Source organism: Lolium rigidum, chromosome 3, assembly GCF_022539505.1.
Source record: "Lolium rigidum isolate FL_2022 chromosome 3, APGP_CSIRO_Lrig_0.1, whole genome shotgun sequence".
Lineage (NCBI taxonomy): Eukaryota > Viridiplantae > Streptophyta > Magnoliopsida > Poales > Poaceae > Lolium > Lolium rigidum.
Window position 1 is genome coordinate 312,216,766 of NC_061510.1, and position 15,552 is coordinate 312,232,317.

The 15,552-nt window shown below is 47.4% G+C and overlaps 1 protein-coding gene, 1 long non-coding RNA gene and 1 pseudogene across 2 annotated transcripts; 1 reads left to right on the forward strand and 2 right to left on the reverse strand.

Moving 5' to 3' along the window:
- The first annotated feature begins 556 nt into the window (after positions 1-556).
- LOC124703718 lies at positions 557-6,149 on the forward strand (annotated as a pseudogene).
- Positions 6,150-9,576: 3,427 nt separating this feature from the next.
- LOC124699873 lies at positions 9,577-10,217 on the reverse strand. Its single transcript, XR_007001547.1, has 2 exons — positions 10,103-10,217; positions 9,577-9,923 (listed from the first exon to the last, which is right to left on the reverse strand). It is a non-coding gene; the product is annotated as an uncharacterized LOC124699873 (long non-coding RNA).
- Positions 10,218-11,522: 1,305 nt separating this feature from the next.
- LOC124699874 (flowering locus K homology domain-like) lies at positions 11,523-13,161 on the reverse strand. Its single transcript, XM_047232101.1, has 2 exons — positions 12,829-13,161; positions 11,523-11,981 (listed from the first exon to the last, which is right to left on the reverse strand). The coding sequence occupies exons 1-2, from the start codon at positions 13,069-13,071 to the stop codon at positions 11,784-11,786; spliced, it is 441 nt and encodes a 146-aa protein (XP_047088057.1). The 5' UTR covers positions 13,072-13,161; the 3' UTR covers positions 11,523-11,783.
- Positions 13,162-15,552: the final 2,391 nt, after the last annotated feature.

Sequence of the window (15,552 nt, forward strand, 5' to 3'; positions counted from 1 at the left end):
CATGGCCGACACGTCGCCGGCGTTTGGCGGACCTCCGACAGGGACATCAACCACCGCGGGTGAAGGTGGTGCACCGCCGGCGGTCGGCGGGGTTTGCGGGGGATTCATGGCAGCGAGATCCGGCCGCGTCGTTGCCGGGAAGGGCGGGGCGGAGGAGATCGGGCGGCGGCGGCGGTTGGGTTTCGCTGAAACCCTTCGCGCGCAGTGGAGGGGAGAATGGTGGTTTGGCCCTCTATTCCCCTTCCCACCCCGCACAAGTAGGGGGCGAAGAGCCGCCCCGTAGCCAAAACTAAAAAAAATCGATACGGGGGGCTGATTTACGGGGTCTGCTAGACGGCCGGGTAGAGCTCTATCCCGTATATCGGCGGTTATTTTACGGGGTTGGGCCTTTTAGAGGGTCTGTTAGACTTGCTCTTACCGTAGATATATTTTTAGGAATTTCGTAGTGCACCTGATAATCATCTCATCGTAATAATGTTTGGTATGTGATGTGTACTACAATTTCTTTCATATCTGTGCAGGTGGATGTGGTGCTTGTGTGGTTCTAATATCCAAGTATGACCCATACACCCAAGAGGTGGATGATTTCTCGGCAAGCTCATGTCTGGCACTAGTCGGCAGCCTGAATTTCTGCTCGTTGACCACCAGCGAAGGCATCGGCAACACCAAGCATGGCTTTCACAGTGTCCAGCAGCGCCTCTCTGGTTTCCACGCCTCTCAGTGCGGCTTCTGCACCCCGGGCATGTGCATGTCCATCTTCTCTGCGCTCACCAAGACCGACAAGGCGGCCGCGCGCCCTGCTCCGCCTCAGGGCTTCTCCAAGCTCACCATCTCCGAGGCTGAGAAGGCCATCTCGGGCAACTTGTGCCGATGCACCGGCTATAGGCCTATAGTTGATGCCTGCAAGAGTTTCGCGGCTGACGTCGACCTTGAGGACCTGGGCCTCAACTCCTTCTGGACGAAAGGTGCAGACCGTGCAGATGTCAGCAAGCTGCCAGCCTACTCCAGTGGCTCCATCTGCACCTTCCCAGACTTCCTCAAAGATGAGATCAAATCTTCCGTAAATCAAATGAACTATGTCCCGCCCCCAAAAAAATTCAAAAAAACGGACAAGGTCCTTGTGGCCAATGAGGACGGCTGGTACTATCCGAAGAGCATCGCCGAGTTCCAAGGGCTGCTAGATTCCAACTGGTTTGACCAAAGCTCAGTGAAGATCGTGGCGGCAAACACTGGCTCCGGCATTTACAAGGATGAAGACCTATATGACAAGCACATTGACATCAACGGGATTCCAGAGCTTTCAGTCATCAACAGAACCAGCAAGGGGGCTCAGATCGGAGCAGCTGTGTCCATCTCCAAAGCCATTGATGTTTTCTCGGATGGAAACCTGGTCTTTGGCAAGATTGCTGATCATCTGAACAAGGTAGCCACACCATTTGTTCGAAACACTGCAACCATTGGTGGAAACATAATCATGGCACAGAGGCTGCACTCCCCGTCAGACATTGCCACTGTTCTTCTGGCTGTAGGTTCGACCGTGACCGTTCAAGTGGCTTCCAAGAAGCTCTGTCTTACATTGGAAGACTTCTTGGAGCAGCCTCCATGTGATTCTAGGACCCTACTGCTCAGCTTATTTGTCCCAGATTGGGGCTCAGCTAATGTAACCTTTGAGACTTCTCGAGCATCGCCTCGTCCATTCGGCAATGCTGTCTCATATATCAACTCTGCATTCTTGGCAAGGCTATCAGAGGCTGCATCATCAGGGACGCCTCTCATTGAGGATATATGCCTGGCATTTGGTGCTTTTGGAACCAACCACGCGATCAGGGCTAGGAATGTCGAGGACTTCCTCAAGGGGAAAGCAGTAAGTGCATCTGTAATACTTGAAGCTGTCCGGTTGCTTAAAGATGCTATTCTACCATCCGTAGGAACCACACATCCTGAATACAGAGTTAGCTTGGCAGTCAGTTTTCTGTTCAGTTTCCTGTCTTCCCTTGCAAACGGAATAATGAATAGTGTGAGTGTGTCCTCACCGGGGGAGCATGTTAAGGTTGTCAGTGATAATTTGCCAATTCGCTCAAGACAGGAACTGGTTTCCACGGACAAATGTAAACAAATTGGCAAGCCCATCAACAAAACTGGTGTAGAGCTACAAACTTCAGGTATGTACTTTCATTCTCTTGTCCTAAACTGATCTACCTTACAGGTTCCGTTCAATTACCTTGCACTCTGGCTCTATGGGTTAGTAGCGCTTGACAATACTTATTATTTTCGCAAAACAGAAGACAATATTTATTGATAGCATTTTCTTCTGCATAATTCATAACCAAAAACATTGATAGTCCTTTTGTTCATATTTAGTAAGGTAGGTGGATTAATGCTGAACCATATGAAATGCTTCATCTCTCCATATTTATCTTCAAAACCTTTTTCTTTGTAGCACCCGGTATCCTGAAACATCTGCTTGACGCAATTCTTGGTTCTTTCACAGGGGAAGCTGTGTACGTTGATGACATCCCAGTTCCTAAGGATTGCCTCTATGGTGCATTCATCTACAGCACACATCCTCATGCTCGTATAAATGGTATCAAGTTCAGATCATCTTTGGCTTCACAAAAGGTTATTGCAGTTATTGATGCAAAGGACATTCCGAGTAGTGGAGATAATATGTGTTCCAACTTCAGAATGGTAGATGACGAGCCACTTTTTGCTAATTCAGTTTCTGAATTTGCTGGTCAAAATGTTGCCATTGTGGTATGTCTTAACCACTTCAACTTTCTTGCTTACGAGGTTTCTTTATATGTTGATCCAATATTTTGAGAAATCATTGGACCTTTGTACTATATCATCTTGTTGCTTTGTTTATGACTCAGATTGCTGAAACACAGAAGTATGCCTATATGGCAGCAAAACAAGCTGATATTGAGTATAGCACAGAAGGTCTTGAGCCACCAATTCTGACAATAGAGGACGCGATCCAGCATAACAGCTTCTACCATCCTCCCCCGTATTTAGTTCCTAAGCCAATTGGTGACTTTGACAAAGGGATGTCTGAAGCTGATTACAAGATTTTATCAGCAGAGGTAAACAATTCATTTCGTTGAAGAGGGCATAGATCTTAAGTTTACTGGCAATAATTCTCAGACCTAGTGTATTTTTTTTGCACAGGTTCAACTTGAATCCCAGTGCTTCTTCTACATGGAGGCGCAGGTCGCCTTAGCTATCCCCGATGAAGATAACTGTATCACCGTTTACTCCTCGGGGCAAATGCCTGAGGCCACACAACAAGCCATTGGAAGGTGTCTTGGCATACCGTTCCACAATGTTCGTGTCATGACAACTTGACAAGAAGAGTTGGAGGTGGCTTTGGTGGGAAGTTGATGAAAGCAGTGCACGTAAATGTCCAACTATAAGATTTACTTCCTCCATCCGGAAATAAGTGACTCAGATTTGTCTACATTTGCATGATGTAGACAAATCCGAGTCACTTATTTCCGGACGGAGGGAGTAGTAAAATTTGAACCTATTTGTCATTGAATCTGATCAGGAAATCGTTGGTACTATCAGGTTGCATGTGCATGTGCTGTTGCAGCATTCAAGCTGCGGCGCCCTGTTCGGATGTACCTCGACCGCAAGACGGACATGATAACGGTGGGAGGACGGCACCCGATTAAGGCGAAGTACTCAGTTGGGTTCATGTCTGACGGCACAATAAAGGCCCTGCACCTTGATCTCGGAATCATAGCCGGAATATGGCCTGATTACAGTCCATTTATGCCATTTTCTGTTACAGAGTCTCTGAAGAAGTACAACTGGGGCGCCCTTGCATTTGACATAAAGGTTTGCAAGACTAACATATCGTCCAAGCAGTCCATGCGTGCGCCTGGTGGAGTGCAGCGCTCCTTCATCGCGGAAGCCATCGTTGAGCATGTTGCCTCAATGCTCTCAGTCGAAACCAACACCATCAGAAGGAAGAACCTTCATGACTTCGAGAGCCTCAAGGTGTTCTTCGGGGACAGCGCAGGCGAGGCCTCGACCTATAGCCTTGTCACCATCTTCGAGAAACTGGCCTTTTCACCCGACTACCAGCACAGGGCTGCCACAGTTGAGCGTTTCAACAGCGGCAGCAGGTGGAAGAAGCGTGGTATCTCCTGTGTGCCAATCACGTATACGGTATTTCTCAGGCCAACTCCGGGGAGAGTGTCCATCTTGAAAGACGGTTCCATAGTCGTTGAGGTTGGCGGCGTCGAGATAGGCCAAGGGCTGTGGACCAAAGTGACGCAAATGACTACGTTCGTGCTGGGGCAGCTATGCCCTGCTGGTGGTGAAGGACTCCTCGACAAGGTACGGGTCATCCAGGCCGACACGCTTAGCATGGTCCAAGGAGGGGTGACCGATGGGAGCACCACCTCTCAAGCCAGCTGTGAAGCAGTCCGACTGTCATGCGCTGCACTTGTCGAGAGGCTTAAGCCTATCAAAGAAGACCTGGAGGCTAAGTCCGGCCTGATTACATGGTGCTCCTTGATTGCTCAGGTAAGGAAAAATCTTGTGAAATCTGATTGGTTTTTAGTTCCATGACAAGAATTTCCTCCATTTAATTTATATCTATCAATTCTGCGATTGGAAGTTGATGCCGTATTCCTCCTCGTCCTCGCTCGCAGGCAATAACGATGAACGTGAACTTGTCAGCGCATGCCTACTGGCTCCCTGACCCAACTTTCACCAGCTACTTGAACTATGGAGCAGCTATTAGTGAGGTATCCTGATCCAAATCACAAGAGCCATATTGCAAAAGCATTCTATGTTAACCATGCATGCTACTGGAGATTGCAGCTTCTCTTCTGCTAGAGGTGGAAGAATGTCTGATTAGCAATCTTCATATGAACATTGCAGGTCGAAGTTGATGTCTTGACAGGAGCAACCACGATCCTCCGGAGTGACATCCTATTTGACTGTGGGCAGAGCCTGAATCCAGCGATAGACTTGGGCCAGGTGAGCTCCAAGCCTCCAAGACAGATCACTGTGTGAATCGAGGTGTCGCTGGTGTGAAATCTGTTCCTGATTTTGCTCAGGTCGAAGGCGCATTCGTGCAAGGGGTAGGATTCTTCACAAATGAGGAGTACAGGACCAACTCCGACGGCATGCTCATCAACGATGGCACATATACGTACAAGATCCCCACAGTGGACACCATCCCAAAGCAGTTCAACGTCGAGTTCTTCGACAGCCCCCACAGCCAGAAGCGTGTCCTCTCCTCAAAAGGTGAAGCTTCCGATCTGTCTAACGCTCTAGCATGCATATGGCTCTATTTTATTCCATCACAACTCTGCAGCTTTTAGCTCGCCAACAGTGAATGACCTGACACTGATAAAAATCAAAATCTCTGCTTCCAGCTTCTGGTGAGCCGCCCCTGCTCCTCGCGTCCTCAGTGCACTGTGCGATGAGGGAAGCCATCAGAGCAGCCAGGAAGGAGTTCTCAGTGTGCACGGGACCTGCAAACTCGCCGCTGACATTCCAGATGGACGTGCCGGCAACGATGGCTGCAGTCAAGGAGCTCTGCGGCCTCGATGTTGTAGAGAAGTACCTCAGGAGCCTCCCCGCCACCAAGGCGTGAAGAATAGGAACTCGTCCTAGCAATGTTCATTTTATTAGAAGCAGATTACTTTAGCGAGGATGACAGTTTTTGAAAGAAAATGTATTTCTTAATAAGCTGGCATGTACTTTGTCAGCCCAAGGATCTCCCGTATCACCTATTTTTTTACTTGTCCATTCAACTTAGCTTTGCTTCCTCACCTCAAGCAGCTTGGATACTATTTGTCAATATAAATAAACATGCATATCAGGGACCTCTCTTCTTTGAGAATTTTTCCGTTGCTGCTTGAGGGGTCTGGAAGGAAATAAATAACCTCATTTCTGAAAGGATGGCTCATGCGAGTCAAGGAGGGCATCAATGGGAAAGCCAAGAAGGAGCAGTGAGCAGTCTTGTGTCTGTTTATAGTGTCTGTAGCAATCTATGTCAAATGGATGTATCTGTTCTAGCAGTGAGCACTGAGCAGTGTTGTGTCTGTGTGTTCTAGCAAATGTAGCGGTGTTATGTACCACGATGTTATCGTTGAATAAATGAGTGTAGCAATCTGTGTGACTGAATATTGCATTATCTTTCCACTTCTATTAATACAAATTCAGTGACATGGAAGTAGATAATCTTTAAAATTCGCTGACAGTGCACCAAATTGTATATATCACTTACATAGAACAAAAAAGGTTACAAATTCACTGACATGGAAAAAATAGTCTGAAATTCAGTGATACTTGCACCAAAATGACGGAACAAACTACACGGAAAACATGCATTTGTCCATGTAACCTGTGCATTCAAAGTCACAATATGGTCTGTAACTTGCATTCTGATCAACATGTGCATTCTCTGTTAGTTGAACTTCCTCCGCCTCAACACTTGCATTCAGATCAGGAAGTGTCTGCTTTGAGCAGTTCCTCTGCCTCTTTTTCTTGATCTGGCATTTGAACAAGTAGCAGCAGCATGTGCATCTCCATTTGAATCAGTAGCAGCAACACTTCCTCTACTTTTTCTTCTTCCTCTGCCACTGTCTTGTCCTTGCTCTGCACCAGTTGATACTCTTCCTCCCTTGCCCTTGACCAGTAGCATCAGCTCTTCCCCTACTAGTTGATGCTCTTCCTATCCCCCTTGTTGTAGCAGTAACACTCGTAGCTCTTCCCCTCTCAGCTGGAAGTGAAGCTCTAGCTACTACAACAAAAGAGCTTTCTTCTGGAATTGGTCCATGTGATCTACTAGTATGCATATGAGCTCTCGCCTGACACATATGAATAATATAATGTTAACTGAAGAAAAATAGCGAAAATTAACTAGACACCAATTCAAAGCAGGGAATTAGCAGAATTTTTTTGTTGGCTCCAGAAATAGTCGAGCAAAAATAGCAATAATTAACTAGACACAAATTCAAAGCAGGGATTTTCTTTACCTCCTGGCCCATTATAAAGATCATGGTTTCCACTACATGTTGGGTCAATTGTTTGTTGTATGATGTTCTGCATAATTAAAGGATCATCATACTCTGCACCCATCTCTTGCTGCCTAGCTTCTTCTTCTTCCAGTTGCTCTGTTGGACATTCTTGTGGTGACCTTTCTTGTTGTGATCTACTTTTCCACACCTAGAGCGATGCATGGTCAAGCCTCCCCTTGTAGCAAATTTGGCACCATTTTTATCCTTCTCCTCTGGTGCTTTTCTCCTGTTTTTTCCTGGTCTTCCCATCACTTTTGTGTACAGAGGAGGTAGTACCTGGGCATCATTAATTCTTCTTCTCCCACAGTACTCTGCCTCTTAGTGGGATTAATTATATGCGTATTCTTCCTTGTAGGTGTTGTTGATGTTGTAGCAGCTATTCATCAATTCATCAACATCATACATGTTAGGTCTACAACAAGCAACATAGAATGGTGGCATGGAACACCAGAGCTGTCATGTCTATCTCCTACAATCACATGATGTACTTGGGAAATCCACAATGTATTGTCTCTCAAGCCCACCTGTCCTAACATGATAAATCTCATTCCCAGATGCCTTGACAACTGCTCCAAGACTCCACTCAGTGTACTTGTCAATAATCTTCTGGATTTTGGGATATATTGTTCCTGTCTGCTTCCTTCTGTTTTGTGTCAACTTTATGCATGGTTTTGTAGGAAAATTGTATCTAGCATTGATAGAACTGGCACCTCCCTTGCCTCCAAGATATAGCTATTATATACTTCAGATTGGTTGTTTAGCAGGGCTTAGCCCAGTGGTTGGGGTACCTCCGGAGTTTGATTCCTGTCAGGGACGAATTTCACGTGTCACGCCAAGTCCCGCTTCTACTATATCAAAAAAGCGTCTAGTTCCTCCTAGACACGGTTTCATTTTTTTGTTGTTGTTTAGCAGGAGATCACATTTAGGAAATTCACTGAAAATGCCTTTATTCATGTGCTTGGTACAAGGTTCTGAACCAACTCATATGCTAAGCCGACAAGCACGCCATCACGATCCTCCGGGCCCCAAACGGATCCAGGAGAGCCTAGCCGTGCCGCCGCAGCTGTCCACCCGCCAATTGGAAGACCGACCGATGCTACCACAAACCACCACACCGTCGAACTAGAAAGTGCCGCCGCCCTCCTGCCCCAAGGTTGCGCTTGGCGGGAACCCGCTGCCGCAGAGAGGGGGGGGGGGGAGATGTTGAGGATGGAGGCTCGAGCGACAGGCAGCTGATACCCCGGTGTGGCGTGGTAGAGTTAGGACTAAAGTGCACGTAGAGAACAACTTTTGGGACTACCGGTGTATTTAACTCTGAGTTTAAATTTAAAAACTTTCCCACACGTGGGACGACCTCGCCTGGCCGTCAGTCAATCGATTTCGTCCACGGCTGCCGGCGACGTGGTGCGGCGGGCAGTGGCCGCCACCGTTGTTGGGATCGTGCGAGCACCCCGAGGCACCGGGCTTGCCCGCCGTGGCTGCTGCAGGGTTGGTCTGCTTGGATTCTGAAACTACCGTCGACGACGCCGTGCGCATGACCTGATGCCGATCACGCGGCCTGAGCGCCCTCCCGGCAGCGACGAGCTGCGGCGCCGGCGACGCCACGACGGCCACCGGGACAATGGCTGTTGCCACCATCTAAGCCTGACCATCTTGCTACCTCGTGATTATGGGGTGAAGCGAGCTTAGCTAGGCAATTCACATGCATTTCCCGTGTACTTATAGATGTACACTTGGGTAGATCGGAACGCACCAGATGGGTGACTGGATGATGAATGACCTGACAAGAAGCAACCATAGTCTTGCTCACGCGGGAATTAGGAAACGGCCGAAAGGAATGAAACCCAACAAAAGGCTTGACAAATTGACTTAGCAGTAGTAGGACACTCCGAAATTGCGGCCACGCTTCTAAACTTTGTTTCTCCCCGTGGCGCCGTACGTGTCCAGGATAACTTCTGTTTCCTGCCGGCCAAACGGGGAGACGGGCCAGCCATGACAAACCGTGTACTACATACGACTTTGTGCCTGGAATCAACGCCGTCATAATAATTAACAGAATTTCAGCAAGCGAATTCGATGGCTTTATATCCAGACTCAACTTTGTATTTCGTTTAGCGCTCTGCCATAGACTAGACCTCCAACATTCAACTCAACTCAGTAAGTAAATTGAGCTTTCTACCATTTGAACAGCCGAGATAACTCAGGATGCAGACGGACGCATCCACAGAGTCCGTTGCGTGTATTGACTGAGCCGCGAAAGCAAATTTATCTGTCCGTGGAGTCCGTGGAAGTACCTTCGGCTGTCTGCGGTGTCCGCTGGACAATACGGACACGTCGATGCAAACTGGGTAGCTTTAGTAGCTTGTCGCGGCTTCTTTGATCAAGATCATGTCTACACTAGCTAGATCAGGTATACACTAGCTAGCTTAGCCGTAGCTCTGCACGCTAGCTACAGTGATCAACAGCTTACAGTACATACACTGTATATACACAAAATGATTCACATAAATTATACTTCAGTTGGCACAAACTATAAAAAATAAAATAAACTCTTCCCAATATTTCCATTTTGTTGCACTTCACTCATATCAAATACAAACTAGTACTCAGAGAGAAATAGCACAACCAAATGACAGGCTCAGATCTTGACATAAGTCAGATGACACTCTTCAATATGACTCACGTCAGCCATTGAGTATGTGCCTAAATTACCATTCAGTATCAGCCATTCAAAGTTAGACAGACAGTAGCTAAATAGAGAAAGTTGTTCTGTTCCGTGGCTGTATTGCAGCGTCGATGATGTTCTGAATAGCTGAGTAACAGAGTAATCGCTACAGTAATCATCAACTTCCTTGAGCATTCAGATTCATCCTTGATCAGCTACAAAATATAATTTGGTAAATGAGCAGAGAGCAATATCAATTGGACAGACTTATCATGCACAGGTCCTCAACCAAGAAATCTCACTAAATGTAGTACTAGTAAATGCACAGGTCCTCCAAAATTAATAGTTTTCATAATATCTCACTAAATGTAGTACTTGCAAAGGAAGCACTCACGTGAGATCAAGGGAGACAGTGAGCTACTCGACGCCGGGGAGGAGAGCGGCGACGAGGAGGGCACAAAGGAGCGCGAGCGAGTGCGGCCTTCTTTGTGGCACTTGCTTGCTTGGTGGAACTCCTGTTAGGTAGTTTTATGTAGGTGAGACAAAGACAAACATTAATTGGTTTGATGCTAATCTTGGAGAACTCCTGTCCAACTTACCAAGTAACTGAGTCTGAACAACACAGCTGTCCCCCTAGTACCTCAAATCTAGTTGTAGTGGTTCAATCAAACATCACCAAAGATCAGTAGACAACACAGGAGGATGTAGGCTGGATATGCATTTTCGGTCATCCAATCCACATATCAGTGCCCAAATCAAATTTGGGGTGCAAAGAACTGTAACAGCTCTACACCTGGTTGGCGTTGTGGAGGCAGGCTACTCGTATTAGCTTACTAACTTAATTGTCATTCGTATTAAGAAGAGGCATTTGACCATTCCAACTACAATGACTATGGAAAATTACAACACTACTTAACTGCACATCATGCAGTTCTACAAGCATATGCAAACGGGGAAAATAAGACATCTCTAAACTACATAATGTGATCTGAGGAGCATCAGTACTTAGATCGTGGGCACCCATCAGAGGAGGGCAAACATCAATCTCTGAATTTAGTGCAAATCTCTACCACACAATAGAGGAGATGACAAAATATGAAATTCCGGATGAATATAACGTAGTAGTCGAAACTGAAATGCCTTGACTTCCTCATCATCCCACTCTAACTCATCCCACCACTCTCTTGTGCACTGTATTTTATTCAGCTCTCACAAACAATTATTACTGCGTCTCCCAACAACTTCAGTAGTAAGAAACTAAAACAAGAGGGCATCGCCTACCATTTCTTGGATCAATTGGGGATATTTTCAGGTAGGGCACGAGATTGCAACAAGGGGAGGAATCCGACCTGCTCCTTGCCCTCTAGACTGACGCTGATGCCTCCGCACTCCCTTGCCGAGCGGGGGTCGGGCGGTGGCCGGCGGTCAGGTCCTCGGCGGCGGAGACCTTCTCAGACCCTACGATGAGCTCCTACCTAAGGTAGAGGGGAGGCACTGGGAGGAGGGGGGAGTGTGGAGGGCAGAGGGCGGCGACGAACTGGGCGCAGGCTAGCGGCGAGGAGCGGGGCGCCGGCCCAGCGGTGGCGAACGGCGTGCCACCGTGTCCTATCGAGGGAGATGGAGAAGTGGAGATACTGCTGTTTTGTTCTTCCTTATTTTTTTTTTCGCAGGACAGATGGACCTGGCAGGCTCTGCGGACACTGTCCGTGAGTCCGTATAAAATACACGGCCCGTCCGTGAGGTCGTTTAGCTATTTTGACGGACATGGACAAGCAGACTCCACGGACGTCCGTGTCCATTTGCATCCTGAGAGATAACTAAGCATCAACATTCACATACATGTATGCCTGTATTGAACGAGGAAGGAGTATAGAGTATGCAATGATTAAGCTCAGCTAGACCACATGTTGCACGGTGGTAAACAAACTACCAAAGTCAATGACTGACCACACACCACACACGACTAATTTTGTACAGGTCAGACACTGGCAGGAATCCATGAATGTAATTATTGGGCAATAAAATTCTTAACAATCACAATAGAGATAGCAAATCCTTCACTTCATTTGCTGCTACTAGTATCCATAGTTGGGATGGTAGGAGCCACCCCCGTAGCTCCCGCCATTGTGAGGAGCAGGCCCTGCACCTGTGGGAGTTGATCCATAGGTTGCCCCATATGGTGGCGGGTAAGAGCTGTAACTCGGATCAACTGGCAGAGCAGGAGGGTTAGAAGCCGGCGGACGGCTTTGTGGAGCAGCTTCCGCCATGAAATTCTGCAAGCAGTGGCCATAGCAATATGTCAACTTAAAGGTAGACGTGAACCATGTTTAATCCATCCAAATATGGCTCCAGACATACACACAAATAGCAACAATTTGAATGTGTGCCCCTCCATTTTTACCGCTCTTTCCATCAAGCTACTCTTTGCAACGAGGCTTAATTTGGCCAGATGGAGGACGATGTTTTGTTGATACACGTAAGCAAAAGACGCATTTTCACAGTGGAATGACAAGCAGAAAAGAGAGATATGCTACTTAACAAAGTTTCTGTCTTTTGATGACACACTATGCCCAATCTCTCAATCTTATTGGCGCTTACAAAACACTGCAAATGGTTTCTTCTTCTACATCATCGTCTAAAACTTCTATCGAGTGTCCACAGTTTGTTTTTCAAATTTTATCAGCATCCAAAACTTGTGGTAAATTAGCAATAAGCATAGTACTTCACCAAGTGCGGTGGTCCCCTAAAACTCCATCAGCTTCTCCTAGTCATGTACTTACACAAACTAATCACTGTTGCATCTACCCCATATCATAGACAGCATGGTTTACCAATGAAACTAATTAGTCGGCCAACAGTGAGCTTTATGATGCAAAAGTACAAACATGTATTGTGTTCCAGTTGTATTATCTCTAAAACTGAATCAGAAATTTAAAAAGGCAGAAATATCAAAATGAAATGCATTGTGCATCAATCATGAATAACTTGGGAGGATAGTCATGCAAGCACGCAACAGGTTAGAAGGGAATACGGTAGAGGAGCCAGTTCCTAGGGTCTCTCACTTTCATTGTGTAAGTTAGAGGATATGGCTCCAGTTAGAAGATACAGTAGAAAACATACCTGGATCAGTTGCTGGGCAGTTTGAACTTGGGATGCACTCCCGATTATCTCCACAGTCATCTCTCCTGGTGCACCTCTGCTCTCTTGAATAGTTACTGCTGCACCACTGTGCCTACGGATATAGCTTATACTGGCACCAGCAGCCCCAATCACAGCATCAGCATATGAGAGAGGAATTTGCATGTGATGTGCCTGTTGAAGAATACACAAGAAATCAGCAGACAGCAATTCAGAAGCACCCATCGTCTTAAGGTCTTAAGGTCAAGCACAGGCATGCAACATAGGAGCATCTCCAATAGATGATGTATGTATAATAGGGGAGGCGATGTAAATAGCCCCAAAAAACCTCTCCAGCAGGTGATGCAAAACAGATTGATGAAGCGCTAAATTTTGGCGCATGTGATGTATATTTGCATCGCAACAGGGGTGATGTAAAACAAATTTGCATCACCTGCTCGCCCTCCACCTACCCCCGACCAGCCTCCGGTGACAAATTAACCACCATGAACTCAGTCGACGCCGACGAGCTCCTCTGCACCTCCACCCCTTCCCGACGGTCCTCTCTGCCACCCCTTCCCGCCAGTCCTCTCTACCGCTTGGCCACCCTTCCGCCAGTCCTCTCCGCCGCGTACGATGACCATGGCCGCCACAGCTCCCATAAGAATCACGGCTCTGACCTCAATCAACGCCGATGAGCTCTGCCACACCTCCGCCCCTTCCGTCGGTCCTCTCTGCCGCTTCACCGCCCTTACGCCCATCCTACCCGTGCCCGCTCGCTGTCCGCCGAGCTGCTTTGGGCGGCGGATCTTCCACCATCCTGTCGGTCGACCACGGCACCCCTCCGCTCTCCGCCAAGCTAGGAGAAGCCGACATCTGCCTCCGTCACTGACAACTCGACCAAGCTCCGCCACGCCAGCCACAACCAGCAGCCACCAACAAGGTGTTTGATAAAAGGTGAAACTCGATTTTTTATCTACTTTGATTGCTGATGCAAGGCAGAAGTAGTTTGCGACACCAATGTAAATGATTTTAATTGTAGATGGTTTTGTTCAAGTATTCGGAGTCCGATGAGGAGCTTGATATGGACGAAGAGGACATTGCTATGATGTTGATGCACAAGAACAAGAGGCCGAACCACCGTGGTTCCGTTTGGGCCATGAGTACATTCGAAGGTAGAGAATCGATGAGGACACCAAGCTCATGCTCAACTATTTTGTTGACCATCCGGTGTATCCCGAGAGATACTTCCTCCGCCAGTTCCGGATGTCTATTGATTTGTTCAAGCACATTGCAGAATGTTTGAAGCTCCATGACCACTTCTTCTAGCAGAGGAGTTATGCCGGAGTACTTCGACATAGCACCTACCAAAAGGTAACCGAGGCATTGCGCATCATGGCATATCGAATTCCTGCAAATCTTGTCGGTGACCGCTTGGCAATGGGTGAGAGCACCCAATGCTCAAGACACGGCTTGGTTGTTGGAGCAGAACACAGCCCGTGGGTTTCCAGGATTGCTCGCCTCCATTGATTGTATACATTGGAGGTGAAAGAACTGTACCGCAGCATGGCATGGACAGTTTAGAGGACACAAGAAGGATTCCACCATCATTCTTGAGGCTGTGGCCGATCAGAACAGGACACTTGGATTTGGCATGCATTCTTTGGGATGCCCGGTTCTTGCAATGACATCAATGTTCTTGAACTTTCACCTCTCTTTGCCAAGCTAGCAAATGGTGAGTCACCAACGGTGGAGTTTGAAGTAAACGGCCACAAGTACACCACGAGCTACTACCTTGCAGATGGCATCTATATGAAGTGGGCAACATTTCTGAAGCCAATGCAAAACCCCGACGGTAAGAAAGAAGTCCAATTCCATAGTGCTTGTTGGAGACTGACCTAGGAGAGCCCAGAATATTCCAAGGAGTAATAGTATATTAGTGCTGTCCTAGGAGTGCCTGGAACATTCCAGTGAATGTTGTAGTCTAGGCTAGTGTCCTACCAGATTCTAGAGTATTCCACTGTACTAGTTAACATGTACCTAGTTCAGCTATATATATATATGAGGGTGTGGAGGACCTGAATGGGGTCTGACCAACCCATCCAAAATTTCCCCAAAAGCCTACATGGTATTAGAGCTAGAGGCAGTGATGGTGTGTGCTACGGGCTGCCTGTGGTGATTCGGTGGAGTGAGGTGGAGTTCCGCAAAATCCAGGGGAAATACAACAGACGGGCAGAGGAGTGGAGTGCTGCCCGGGTAGAAGTGTTGATGTGAGCTGCTGCAGAGGTGCGGAGCCAACCGTCCGCAGCGTTCGGAGTGGTGGTGAATCTTGCAAAGTTCGGTGTGGTGGTGAAGGGAGCAGCTGGGTGAGGTGCAGCTGCTTGTGGCTTGCGAGTGAAGAGGGAGAAGCAAAGGTGCTGATTTCGCGTGTGCGAGTAGAGGACGGAGGAGAGACCTAAGCTGCGTGTGCAGCCGGGAAGAAAGATCCGGAGGGGTCGAGAGATCCGCAAGAGTAGGTCAAATATAGCAGAGAAGAGAAGAAGCACATAAGCTGGTTTGTTGGTGATTTTCAGCAATATTGATCAATGGGGGAGAATCAAACAATTGAGAAGCTACTTGAGAAAATGACTCAATTGCTCAAGGAGATTGAGAAGTTGAGACAATCAAGGGAGAGTGCAGAAATTCCAAAACAAAGTGGAAAAACAACTGTCCTAGGAAATTGTGTGA